The sequence below is a fragment of the Tasmannia lanceolata genome, unplaced genomic scaffold (assembly GCF_043159265.1).
Source record: "Tasmannia lanceolata isolate RefF3 unplaced genomic scaffold, GAP_Taslan_0.1 ptg000004l, whole genome shotgun sequence".
Lineage (NCBI taxonomy): Eukaryota > Viridiplantae > Streptophyta > Magnoliopsida > Canellales > Winteraceae > Tasmannia > Tasmannia lanceolata.
The window spans coordinates 10,268,966-10,281,045 of record NW_027518681.1 but is presented as its reverse complement, the minus strand read 5'-3'; the positions used below and the strand labels follow the sequence as shown (position 1 = coordinate 10,281,045).

The 12,080-nt window shown below is 41.2% G+C and overlaps 1 protein-coding gene across 2 annotated transcripts; it reads right to left on the bottom strand.

Moving 5' to 3' along the window:
• Nucleotides 1-750: 750 nt before the first annotated feature.
• Nucleotides 751-11,449, bottom strand: LOC143875839 (protein OSB1, mitochondrial-like). 2 transcript variants are annotated; one of them, XR_013250208.1, is made up of 5 exons: nt 10,991-11,449; nt 6,078-6,216; nt 2,263-2,365; nt 1,173-1,583; nt 751-1,091 (listed from the first exon to the last, which is right to left on the bottom strand). XR_013250208.1 is itself a non-coding variant. In XM_077377430.1 (4 exons), exons 1-4 carry the CDS (start codon nt 11,302-11,304, stop codon nt 1,312-1,314), a joined length of 828 nt encoding a protein of 275 aa, XP_077233545.1. In that variant the 5' UTR covers nt 11,305-11,449; the 3' UTR covers nt 751-1,311. The 2 variants fall into 2 exon arrangements, 1 of the variants encoding a protein (XP_077233545.1); XM_077377430.1 differs by having other exon boundaries at nt 751-1,583.
• Between the last annotated feature and the right edge of the window lie 631 nt (nt 11,450-12,080).

The window sequence follows — 12,080 nt, the reverse complement described above, 5'->3', positions numbered from 1 at the left end:
TTCTTAAGCTATAGAATTGCTTGTTTCCTCCGTGTTGACTACTTGCACTGCTATGAGGTATTAGAGAAAAGACTAGGGACCCTTAGCAGGTCTGGCACTGGTATAGGACCTCGAGGAACATTCTGCACATGGCTTGTATTAACATACCAACTTCTCCAAAAGCTTAACCTGTCGGAGAAAAGCATTATTTATATTTTATACTTTAACACTCCCCCACACGTGTGTCCCACCTGGCAAACAAGTAGCACATGTGGTCCCACTTTGGGCTTGACCATCACATGTGGAATTTTGCTATCCGGAAGGTTTGAACTCAAGAACTTTGGCTCTTACACAATGTGAAACTACTAGTTACTCCAAAAGCTTAAGTTGTTGGATAAAGGTGTTATTTATCTTTTGTACTTTAACTGCTTGCACTCCTTTTCCGAGCAGGCAAAACGGGGAGGAATAGAATTCAATGGAGCAGCTCCATTTCAATCCGGAAATCCGATTTTATTAACCGCTTTTGGTTAGTAATTTAGAAAAATGGACAGAATAGGCCGGTGATAGAGAACACCGTTCTCCAATTATTATTATTTTCCATTTTCGCTTTATCCAAAATGAAAATAAGCTCACAAACACTACGAAGAAGGGGTAAAGAACGCAACTTAAGGTGGGTTTCCAAAGGGACTGTGGAGGATGTGGAAGAGGCATTCTCCAACATGGCGATTGACATTAGGTCCTAATTCTCAAGTTTCATCTGATTCGGACTAGTTTCTAGTAAGCTAAGATCCACATTTTGTGTTTTAATATTCAGTTTTAGAGATGTAACATTACACTAAGAATTTTGCATTTCTTTCCAATCAAACCATCAAGGCTTTCTATAAGCTGTAGGGTAGAAAGCCATCAACTTTCCATCAAAGAACATGTTGATGGTCCGATGAATATCACTGGATTGTCCACCTGGAATGTCCAACCTTGGATTGCTCACGGCCCAAAGTTCATTCCAATAGGACCCAAAAACTAATCACTAGAATTGATTCCAACAGTAACCATCAGCCTAATCGGACTCTACATTCATTTGTTCCATGTAGCAGAGAGCCCGCATTTTCCTTCTGAATGACAAAATATCATTGTCAATGTACAGAAGGCCCAGAAAGTCTCAATATGGAAGAGGAAGGAAAGATGAGGCCTACTTGTAATCACTCCAGCAATATCCATGGTTCCGGTGATTCGTCCAGTGCATCGCACTCGCCTTTAACTAGTAGGAGTCAATGAGAAAAGCTCCAATCCTTTTCAAGGCGTGTTTGTTGTTTCTTCTTTCTAGTCAAGCTTCTACTCCTTGTATTCCCACAAAGATACCCGAGATCGGCTGCTGCGAAAATCCCTGTGTCCTTGTTCTCTCATTTTATGGTCATGCAGCTCAAGCTGCTTTTTAACCCAAGGTGGATCACTTGGGCTGAGCCACAGGGACTCACGAGTATCCCTGTGTGTAAAATCTGGACGCTTCGGATTGGTCTTTCCTTGCCTATTATCCCACCATTCATGTGGGTTAGCAAAGAATATCTGCCATAAATGTAGACGCTCTCTTTCTCGGTCCAAAGCACCTAAAAATTGTATTCAGGGTGAGTTAACAGAAGGAAAAAAAAAAACTACACTTTCTTTTAAGAGAAATAAGGGCAAGGAGAATATAGAGAGATTATCTGTACTTTCTAAAATGCAACAGCTTATAGATAGTTCATGAATTCCATGGATAGATCACCACCAGAGAAACTAGACATTCTTTCTCAAAAAAATCCAAAACTAGTACTGGTGCGAAATATATGAACAAGTCATTACAATATGGGAGCCAGCAACTAAACTGGATGCTTTCAATCTTTAAGCAACATGATAGACAAAATTCCCCAACAAAATGCAAAATGACAGAATTTTATTAAAACAAAATACATTAAACTTGGGGAAGTTTTCAGTGAGAAAATATGGCTCTGAAATAGCTAAACTCTGCATATGGACAAAAAATATGAATTGAACCGGGTTATGAAAAGAAAAAGCAATATAAAAGTGGCACTCAATGTTGGCCCATTTATATGACTTCATCCACGTCCTTAATCCAATCTAGAGCAACCTAATCAGACATCTATTTTAGCAGAAACCAATCCTGTGTGCACATTTCCTGCCCGGTCTATGGACCAAGCAGCATGCATAGATGCACTCCATAAGAAATGGTTGTAGAGTTCATAGTTTTAAAAAGTCTCTGAGAAGAATTAAGGGACACAAGAAACTCACTAGAAGGATGCATCGTTTCTTCTTTTTTATCTAAATTCTCAGGTTTCTGGCATGTTTGATCAGGAGCACTGCATGTAACATAGTTCAATTCCTTCACAATGACCTGCATATGAATATTTTAATGGAAATTACATTTTGAACAAAATCCAGGAACGTATAAAGAACGTAATAGTGAGAATGGAGTCAGTTTGAATTTCTGCTTAAGCTTTACACCTGAATAAGTTATTAAATCCATTCATCTAACCTGATTCATCTGACACAATCCCAGTTCATACATAAGATACCTATGAATTGCTAAAGAGTTGCACCTAATAAATCTTCGTAGTTTAGAAGAACAATCACAGAAATTCAAACCAGAGCACCAACAAATGTAGGAGGCATGGATGTCCAATTCAAAAAAAAAAGGCATGGATGAGGAAGCGAAATCATAAGCAGAGGAATTAATCAAGTTAAAACCCTCAGTGATTTACAAGACAAGTCCAACGCCATTCCATGGCACTTCCTACAGAAGTGCACTTCTGTTAGAAATGAGGATAAGGAAGAGACGGAGAGGAAGAAGAGTGAGGGAGAAGATGGTGAGATTCTCCACTAAGGAGCTCTCCCATGTAATGATGATTGTATAGAGCCCAAAATAGAGCAACATAGTACAAAGACTACAATACCCTCACTTATACACGTAATGACCAAAATGACCTTACACTCTTCAACACTCCCCCTCAAGTTGGAGTGTATATACTATGGAACTCCAGCTTGCTACAAAAACCATACAACAAAAAAAGACCATATAACAAAAAAGGTACAATAAGCTCATACACACAGCCAGCTTGGTGTAACACTCCCCCTCAAGCTAGTGTGGTGAATACATACTGAAATACATAACAAAAAAATAATAGCAACGGCCACATTGAATAGAATGCCATGCTCAATGGCCACCAAAGATCAGCTCCCCCAGAATCAGCACGACAGTGAGAGCGATCACAACAGGGCCTCCCCCTAAATCAAAGCACGACGAACAAATCCGCATACCAATTAGCAATGGAGGCACCTTGGCAGGAAACAACGATCCTCGAACAAAATAAGCATGCCAAAGGCGCGCACATGAGCAACGACGAAGCACCACTGGTAGATATCAGTTGAACAACACATCACCATGAGAAGAACCACCAACCAACCAACCAATAGGGCGATATAAAGATCAGCCCACCACAACAACCAACCAACGACTACCACATAGCACGTCGCCTGGAAGAAACAACAAGGCCAAAACCAACACTAACGACCAGGCATACAGCCCCAACAACGACAAGGCCGAGAGCAACGCTAGTGACCGGGCATATAGCTCCAACAACGACAAGGCCGAGAGCAACGCTAGCGACCGGGCATATAGCCCCAACAACGACAAGGCCGAAAGCAATGCTAACGACCAGGCATATAGCCTCAACAAAGTGGTTTGCAACACAAACCACTACAACCACCACAAAGGTGTAAAACTACGCCTAGCAACTACACTCACTATGTAAAAACACCAACAACATGGATTGCAATGTAAACCACTACAACAACAACAACAACAACAATATAGGCGTAAAATTACGCCGAGCAACTACACTCACTATGTAGAAGCATTAACAACATGACTCGCAAAGAGAGTCCACCAACAACCAACCAACCCAACCATTGAACCCACCAAGAACCAACCGAGAACCAACCGAGAACTAACCAAACACCAACAACAAGCCAACCAACTCAACCAACGATGATCACAAACCGACCACAACCAACCAACCAACAAACCCAAAACTAAACAACAACCACTATGATCTCAACCAGGATCAATCCATCTGACAAACTGACCACAAACACAACCAACCAACATTCAACACACACCACCAACCAACCGAACAACTAACCACAACCAACCACCCAACAACCAACCAAACAACCCTTGTCCACCAACAACCAACTAAAACACTACCAACAAAGACAACAATAAGACAACACCAAAACCAACTTGCAACGAGAAAAAAAAGGACTTTCAAGGCACGACACCTCTCTTAGACATCTTGTCAAACACTTGGTGTGCGCCTTTGACATCAACACAAAAGACATAGAAGACTATGGAAAGAACAAGACAACAATAAAACAAGGATACAACACACTCCATCCATGGAACTACATGAGGGCTTCAACACTCCCCCTCAAGTTGAGACCGAAGGCCTTCAACTTGCAACGAAAAGACAACCTTCAACACACATTATCCCTCTTGGAGATTTTAGCAAAAACATGGTGTGCACCTTTGATATCAACCCAAACGCCATAAGAAAAAAAGAATATAGAGGGATAGAACAAGAATTGGGATGGAGTAGAATGGGGGATGAGACTCAAAACACGAAAGAATGAGAGATAGAAAAGATTTAAACCATAAAAAAAAGGTTAGAAAACTAGAAGGAAACCGACAATGGATTAAGATGTAGAAAAGAAAAGATTTATGGATTTAGAACAGAAGAAAGAACAAGAAAGGGATTTATGGATGGAGAAAAGGGAGCAAAAGGATATATAAGAGGGGACTTTTTTTTTTTTTTTGGGAAAAATGGTGGATTTACAAATGGTAAAGGGGTTTGGGTTTAGGGGTTCACAAGATGGAGGTTAGGGTTTGAGGGTTATGGAGTTAGGATTTAGAGAGGAGAAACCCAAAAAATGAGGGAGTCTCGTCTCGTCTTCAGATGGTGGAGGCGTCTCGTCTCGTCTTCAGGATACTATGTTGATGAGAATGAGATGGAGAGATGGAGTGGAAAGGACTCTTCTTTCCTCTTTCTTTCCCTTAGGATCTTTGCTCTGATACCATGTTAGAAATGTGGATAAGGAAGAAACGGAGAAGAAGAAGAGCGAGGGAGAAGATGGTGAGATTCTCCACTAAGGAGCTCTCCCATGTAATGATGTATATATAGAGCCCAAAATAGGGCAACATAGTACAAAGACTACAATACCCTATCCAAATAACTTGGTTTTCATCCAGAATATATCGCCTACCAAATGTCCTGAAATACCTTTGTTTTCATCAGAAAATTAATGGATGTTCTTCCCGATATTGAAGGAGCTATTATTGTCGCCACTCACATTTTCATTGAAAAAAAAAGTGTAAAGGTAGGGACCATCTATTCGATGACCCAAATCACCAATCTGTCAGACCTCATTTCGGATCAGCCATGCCATAATTCTTCCACATTGGACAATTTAATGCTCGATTGGTGGCCTGCAAGATGCTTAAAATATAAAAAGAGAAGGGTCCACATTAAGTGGGAAGACTTCCATGAATCAGATGGTTAGGATCATCCAACGGAGAAGATTTTTGAGGTATGAATGCGGCCCAATACATTAATTAGTTTGGATCATCAAACACGTGGCTCCACCTGTAAGCAGACATGCTTTTCTAGGGAAAATCCGCAAGGACACCATATAATATCTCACATCCAAGAAAGGAAAGACAGCAGCATCTTCCTACCGGCAAAAAATCTCGAAAACATCTGTGAAACAGCAAAGGAAATATGGTAATAGAACACCAGAGTTACATCCATTCAAGAACTCTAAGGCTAGTTAATTTGTGGCAAAAACTAAGTTCTGGTGTTCATAGAGAGAAGAAAAGGTGCACTATAATATTTTGGATACCACAAACAAGAAACCAGAAGAAAACTTGAGTTGCCAGATTCCAGTAGTTATAACAACAATAAGGTGGCTCAGATAAAGGGAACACACTGTAGTTTCAACTGAAATGTTAAATGTGCATAATATGAAAATGGGAAAAAAGAGTGCTCAACCTTGTGCAATGTTTCAGGACTTCCACTGGGACTGACCATCGTGTAAGAACCTAAAAAACCCGAAACATAAACAAAATCACTTTGTCTCAAATGTTTGAATGATCTTTCTGCTAGCTCGTCCCACATTGAAAGGTGAACCCTGTCCATATATTATAGTGTCAGATTGCTTAACAACAACAATAGATTGATTGAATAAATTAATACTGAACTGAGCAAAAATTTGGCTTATAATATCTGGAAGAAAAAAAAAATTAGACCCAGATTTGGCATCTTCCATGTTTATGACAAGACGACGATGAAGACTGAAGAGAACCATGGAATACAACAAGAAACAAACTGCAAAGATAAGAAATTATAGATGGCTAGACTTTACGTATACAACAAACCAGATTGTTTGTTTCTTTTTTAGAAATGGCAACCACATCAAGAACCATGGAAGAAAACAAGAAAAAAACTTGCAAAGATCTCTAGCATGCTCCTTGGAATTTGTGTAGAAAAGAATTTGATCTAATCAACAACAGGACCCTGATGAGCAAATAAACATATTAAAGTGTTGCGTGCCTAGATGAGTCCCACTTGAGGAGGAATAAATTAGTTTGGATTTGAAGGAGGGTGGAATCTTACGTACCTAGATGGGTCCCACTTAGTGTGGAATAAATTAGTTTAGACTTAGTGGCTTTTGGAGTTTGCTTTACGGGTAGGATTCTTAGAGATTACGGTTAGGGTATCTAGATTTGCTTGGGTAGGAGTTTTAAAGGAAGTGGTCAAGTGGCTGCCAAGTGGGATTTCCTAAGTAGTCTTTTAAAATCAATGAAAAATTTCAAACCCTAAAGTGTGTTTTTTAACACATAGGACGACTGGCCCTTCCCTCTAAGTGGGTCGAGTGGTTGATCTTCTCTAAGAAGATCAATCATGTTGCGGACCAATTGGATTCGTAACATAAAGCAAAGGATCAAATGTGGACGCCGAGTAGGAATCCATTCGAATTTTGATCAGATTATGCTAGGAAATTTATTGGATTGTTCACAAAAGGAAATCTAACACTTAACTAAACTCTACCAGTAAAAACATAGCAAAAATCAGATGATAGTCAAATTTTTGGAGACGGAAAAGGATCCTACAATTTGAATCAAAGTAGAATGGAAAAGTAGGAGAGTTGAGCACTTACACCTTCCGGGAGCTCTCCCTTCTTCTCACGACTAATTCCCTCCATTTTCCCCTTATCCTACCATAGTTTTAAAACTCCCCCGTGTCCGCGTTGACTCCCCTTTTACCTTGGCCGCGCTCCGCATTGTGCCGTATCTGCGTTTCGCTTTTTGCCCTACAAAGTCAATAAAACTTTTTTGACTCTCCCGAATTTCCGAATTATGACCAAGTCAACCGAGTACTCGACCGCGTAGTGTCGAGTCGACTAGGATTTTCGTCGGCCACTTCCGCGTTTTTAAACATTGATCCTCCGATCACCTCCCCAAGGGAGTAGACAAAATCCCGACACTCTCCTCAATTCTTGATCATCCCAAAAGCTCCATAAATGGTACCCCCTTAAGGGACACTAATCACTCCATGAAGCAAGGAGCCAAGAGGTAGTGACAAGTGTTCTCTAGGCAGGTCCCCACTTACCACTTGTCAACTAGCTACGAGTTGAGCGTTGAGCATTGAGCTAGTGACACGTGTCCTTGATCCCCACTAGTTTGCACATGGTCACTTGCCATGTGTACTTGGTCCCCACAATCCCGACAACCTCTTTTATCCCTTATATTTACATGTATCCCCTCACTACACGCCTCCTTACATACTCAAATTACAAGTATGCCATCTCAACTTAATTATAGTTTTGCTACTATCTATCTTCATGCGCTATTCTTTACCCTTGCCCACCTCTGCAGGGCCTTAGGATTCTGGCAACTACTAATTTTCTTTGTCCCTTTTTTAAGCCTCATTCTTGACATATTCCATATTATTAGGAGGGGTCGAGATCTCCCCCCGTCTCTCTCTCTCTCTCAAGAAAGAGCTTATCCTCAAGCTTAGTCCTTTTTCAACATAAGGAAATAACGTATTGGCTTGCAATTCATTCACTTCATGGTGCTGGTCCTTGCATTCACTGATTTTCAACAGGAGTATTGGCTTGCCTCAACCTCCAAGCAAGTTCTAAACATGCCGAATTGTTTCACTCCATTTAGAGTTTCAAGGGTGACTTCCATCTCTTGTTGGGATGAGTAGCATACAAAGCCGTAGCCACAAGACCGGACAGTGTCTCCGTCGTATAGAACCCAAGCTCTTACCACATTGCCATATTCTTAGAACACTTGGGTCAGACTTTCCGTGGTTACCAACCATGATAGATTACCCACAAAAAGCTTGTAATCACTTTCAGGATACAGTGGTCCTTTGGGCTTCAGCTTGTCCAAAAAGTTCACCCTCAACATCCGCCCACCATTTCCATCAAGATTCTGGATGATTGCATTAGCATCCTGGATGCTTCCCATGATAACAAAAGCAAATCCTCTGCTTCTTAACACCTCAACTGATCAACGGGATTTTCTCCATTCCAGATAGTGTACAGCTCCAATCCATGAGGGCCATTGGATCTTTTGCCACTACCTAATGGGGAAGGGGTTTTAAGAAAGCCGTTGATAGATTTGAGGACATCAAAGCTATTCACTTAAAAGTGAAGGAAAATCTTGAGGCCATCTACCAAAAGGTAAAAGAGTGGGTTGATCGGCACTGTCGAGACATCCACTTTGATGTTGGAGATTTAGTATGGGTTTACCTCTCCAAGGAGATACCCATTGGGCCATTATCACAAATTGCAGCCAAAGAAAGTGGGCCCCACAAGGAATGGTCTTTTGGGCTTCGGCTTGTCCAAAAAGTTCACCCTCAACATCCGCCCACCACTTCCATCAAGATTCTGGATTATTGCATTAGCATCTTGGATGCTTCCCATGGTAACAAAAGCAAATCCTCCGCTTCTCAACACCTCAACCGATCAACGGGATTTTCACCATTCCAGATAGTGTACGGCTCCAATCCACGAGGGCCGTTGGATCTTTTGCCTCTACCTAATGGGGAAAGGGGTTTTAAGAAAGCCGTTGATAGAATTGAGGACATCAAAGCTATTCACTTTACAGTGAAGGAAAATCTTGAGGCCAGCTACCAAAAGGTAAAAGAGTGGATTGATCGGCACCATCGAGATGTCCACTTTGATGTTGAAGATTTAGTATGGGTTTACCTCTCTAGGAGATACCCATTGGGACATTATCACAAATTGCATCCAAAGAAAGTGGGCCCTGCAACATCATTGAAAAGATGGGAGAGAGCACCTTTGTAGTGGAACTTCCAGAGGGCCTTAGCACATTTTAAAACTCCCCTGCGTCATTGTGGACTCCCCGAAGTCGACTCCCTTTTCCCTTGGTAGCGTTCCATGTATTGTTCTACAGAGTCAATAAAAATTCCTTTCCTTTGACTCTCCCGAGTTATGACCACATCAACTGAGTACTCAGCTGCATCAACCGCCTTCTTGGCCACGTCCGTGCGGAGTCGACAAGGATTTTTCTTGGCCACATTTTGACTTGCATTCGCGTTTTTAAACACTGGGCGACTTGAGCTTGAAGCCAAGCCCTGTGTGTGTGTGTGTGTGTGTTGGGGGGAAGGGGGGGGGGGGAGTAGAAGAAATGGTGATGCAAGGTCTTGAACACCCGAAGATCCTAAGGCGTCCAGAGCGATTGAAGAACAAGGCAGCCAAGAGAGAAAATGGGGTGGTGTGCTTGTAGTGAGAACATGTATATTTTTTTGTACATATGAGTGCCATTTGTAGGAAGGTCATGAGTGTAATTTGAGTGTGTTAGAGGGGTGACTTCTTGTAGTAAGGAACGCATGTAAGGGCAAGTGCATGGACACTTGACAAGCCCTTGTTGAGTTTGAGTGGGGAGTGGGGACCAAGCCGCTTGGAGGACACTTGGCAAGCTCTCATTGAATTTGAGGGGGGACCAGCCCACTTGGAGGGACACACGTCAAGTTGTGGTGGCCAATGTTTCGAAAATCGGAATCGAATCGTAATAGGGGTCGAATCGTGCATCGTATCATAAATCGTAAGATTTAAAATAAATTATAAACAAATTAAAGGATAAAAATAGGGAAATGGTTTCAGCGCTCCAATGTTTTGATAAACATACGCTCACTTGTTTGTCGTGTAGTATTTAAAGGGTTTTAAGAGCTTTTTGAGAACCGTAATATCCTCTGACATCCCTTTAAATACTACACGACAAACAACTGGAGCGCATGTTTATCAAAACACTGGAATGCAGAAATCATTTCCCTAAAAATATCCAATTATTCATTTTTCATCCGAATTCATTAGTTCAAATAGAAACTACCATGATTAGCCATTTAATATCGTAATACAAATTGTTTGCTAACAAACTTTACACATACTAATCATCTATTTCTCATCCAAACCAATGCATATTGGATAGTAAGCTTAAAAATATAAAAAGACACAAGATCATATCAATTCTTAAAGCCTCATACATCAAATGATAAATATCAATCATAAAAGACCGGAGTTGTTGGTGTTGTTCTCGTTATAGTCATCTCCTACCTTGATGTAAGGAATGCCCTCAAGCACATGCATTGTGCTTGACGGGTTTGATTCGTTCGAACTCCTCGTCTGTCTTCTTCCTTCTAATGAGAGGGATTTCGAAAGAAAGTCCTCTTTTCTTTTATAATAGGACTTAAGATTCAATCGGAAATCGTAAGATTCATACAAATTAAGATTCAAATCGTTATGCGTTCGATTTGATTTGAATCGTAAATTGTAAGATTTTCAAAATTTTCACACACTTCCTTTGTAAATTAGTCCTACATCGTCATGATATATGTAAAAACGGGAAAAAAACAGGAAGATCGGGTCTCACCGAAACGGGCGGTCGGATTTCACTTGGAGCTTGGTGTAGACGCCAAATCTGCCGTTTCTCACAGCATATCGCTCCAGTGGATAGCAGATTGATCCGATCAGACTGACGGAATTCCGTACGGCTTTCCACCTAACTATGGTCGGCGGGCGTTGGAACTGGAGAGCTCGCCGATAAACGGGGCTCCCTCTGTCAGAATCGCCGGAATAGAAGCTGGAATATCGGGCGCTCCCCGGGGAAGAAGAGAAGGGCAGGAGTTTATGCACAGAAAAGGGAGAGAAACGTCGGAAAAGGTAACGGAGGCAACCGGATTCCATGGCTGCAAAACATTAGGGTTTCGTCGGACGTTCATCGGCAAGAATTTCCGGCTACTCTCTGGTCGAAAACCCTTTCGAGGGTTCGAACTCTGTCGAGCATTTGTTTCGCTCAAAATCTAGTTCGTTGGTTGGGAAATAGAGTCAAAGGTTTATTTACCAGATTAGGGTTTAGGGAATAGAATATGGGCCTGTGTGTTTAATTTGGGATTGAAGAAATAAGCCCATTAAAGAGGATGGGCTTGTTTGGATGTAAGTAAAGAAATCAGATCTAATTTGGATTGAATTCACCCATATCCAAGTAAAATATGGTCGGATTGAATTCACTCGGGTCCTAGTCATGATGTGCTCGAATCTTAATTGGTTCGGATCCAAATTGAAGAATTCCTTGGATTCAATCAATGGTGTTAGTCCATTTGGATTCAGACCATCTACATGATTCAAGGCACTCGTTAAGAAGCATTGGAAACATAATTTAGACATATACCTACTGCTACATTTTTGTGTTCGATGCTATTGTTTCCACAAGACAATGTGTTGGGTGCATTTGGAGACAATGTGTTAGCTAGCATTCATCTAACATTAAATTAAAATAACCTTTTTTGCATATGTGCTTGGAGATCGGGACTTTTGATTCGACGGCCCATCATAGGGCAACCCTCAAGGGGTCCAAATTTAATGCAGAACGAATGTCATAATGTGAAGCAATGTACACATACCAAAACTTGTCAGGTTGGACAATTATTGAAGATTTTATCAGCACGTTTATCTCACGGAGC

Coding starts and splice junctions, on each gene's coding strand:
- LOC143875839 (XM_077377430.1), bottom strand. CDS start 11,304: ATGGAATCCGGTTGCCTCCGTTACCTTTTCCGACGTTTCTCTCCCTTT. Junction 6,217..10,990: donor AAATCCGACCGCCCGTTTCG/GTGAGACCCGAT, acceptor ATATATGGACAG/GGTTCACCTTTCAATGTGGG. Junction 2,366..6,077: donor GTCCTGAAACATTGCACAAG/GTTGAGCACTCT, acceptor ATTCATATGCAG/GTCATTGTGAAGGAATTGAA.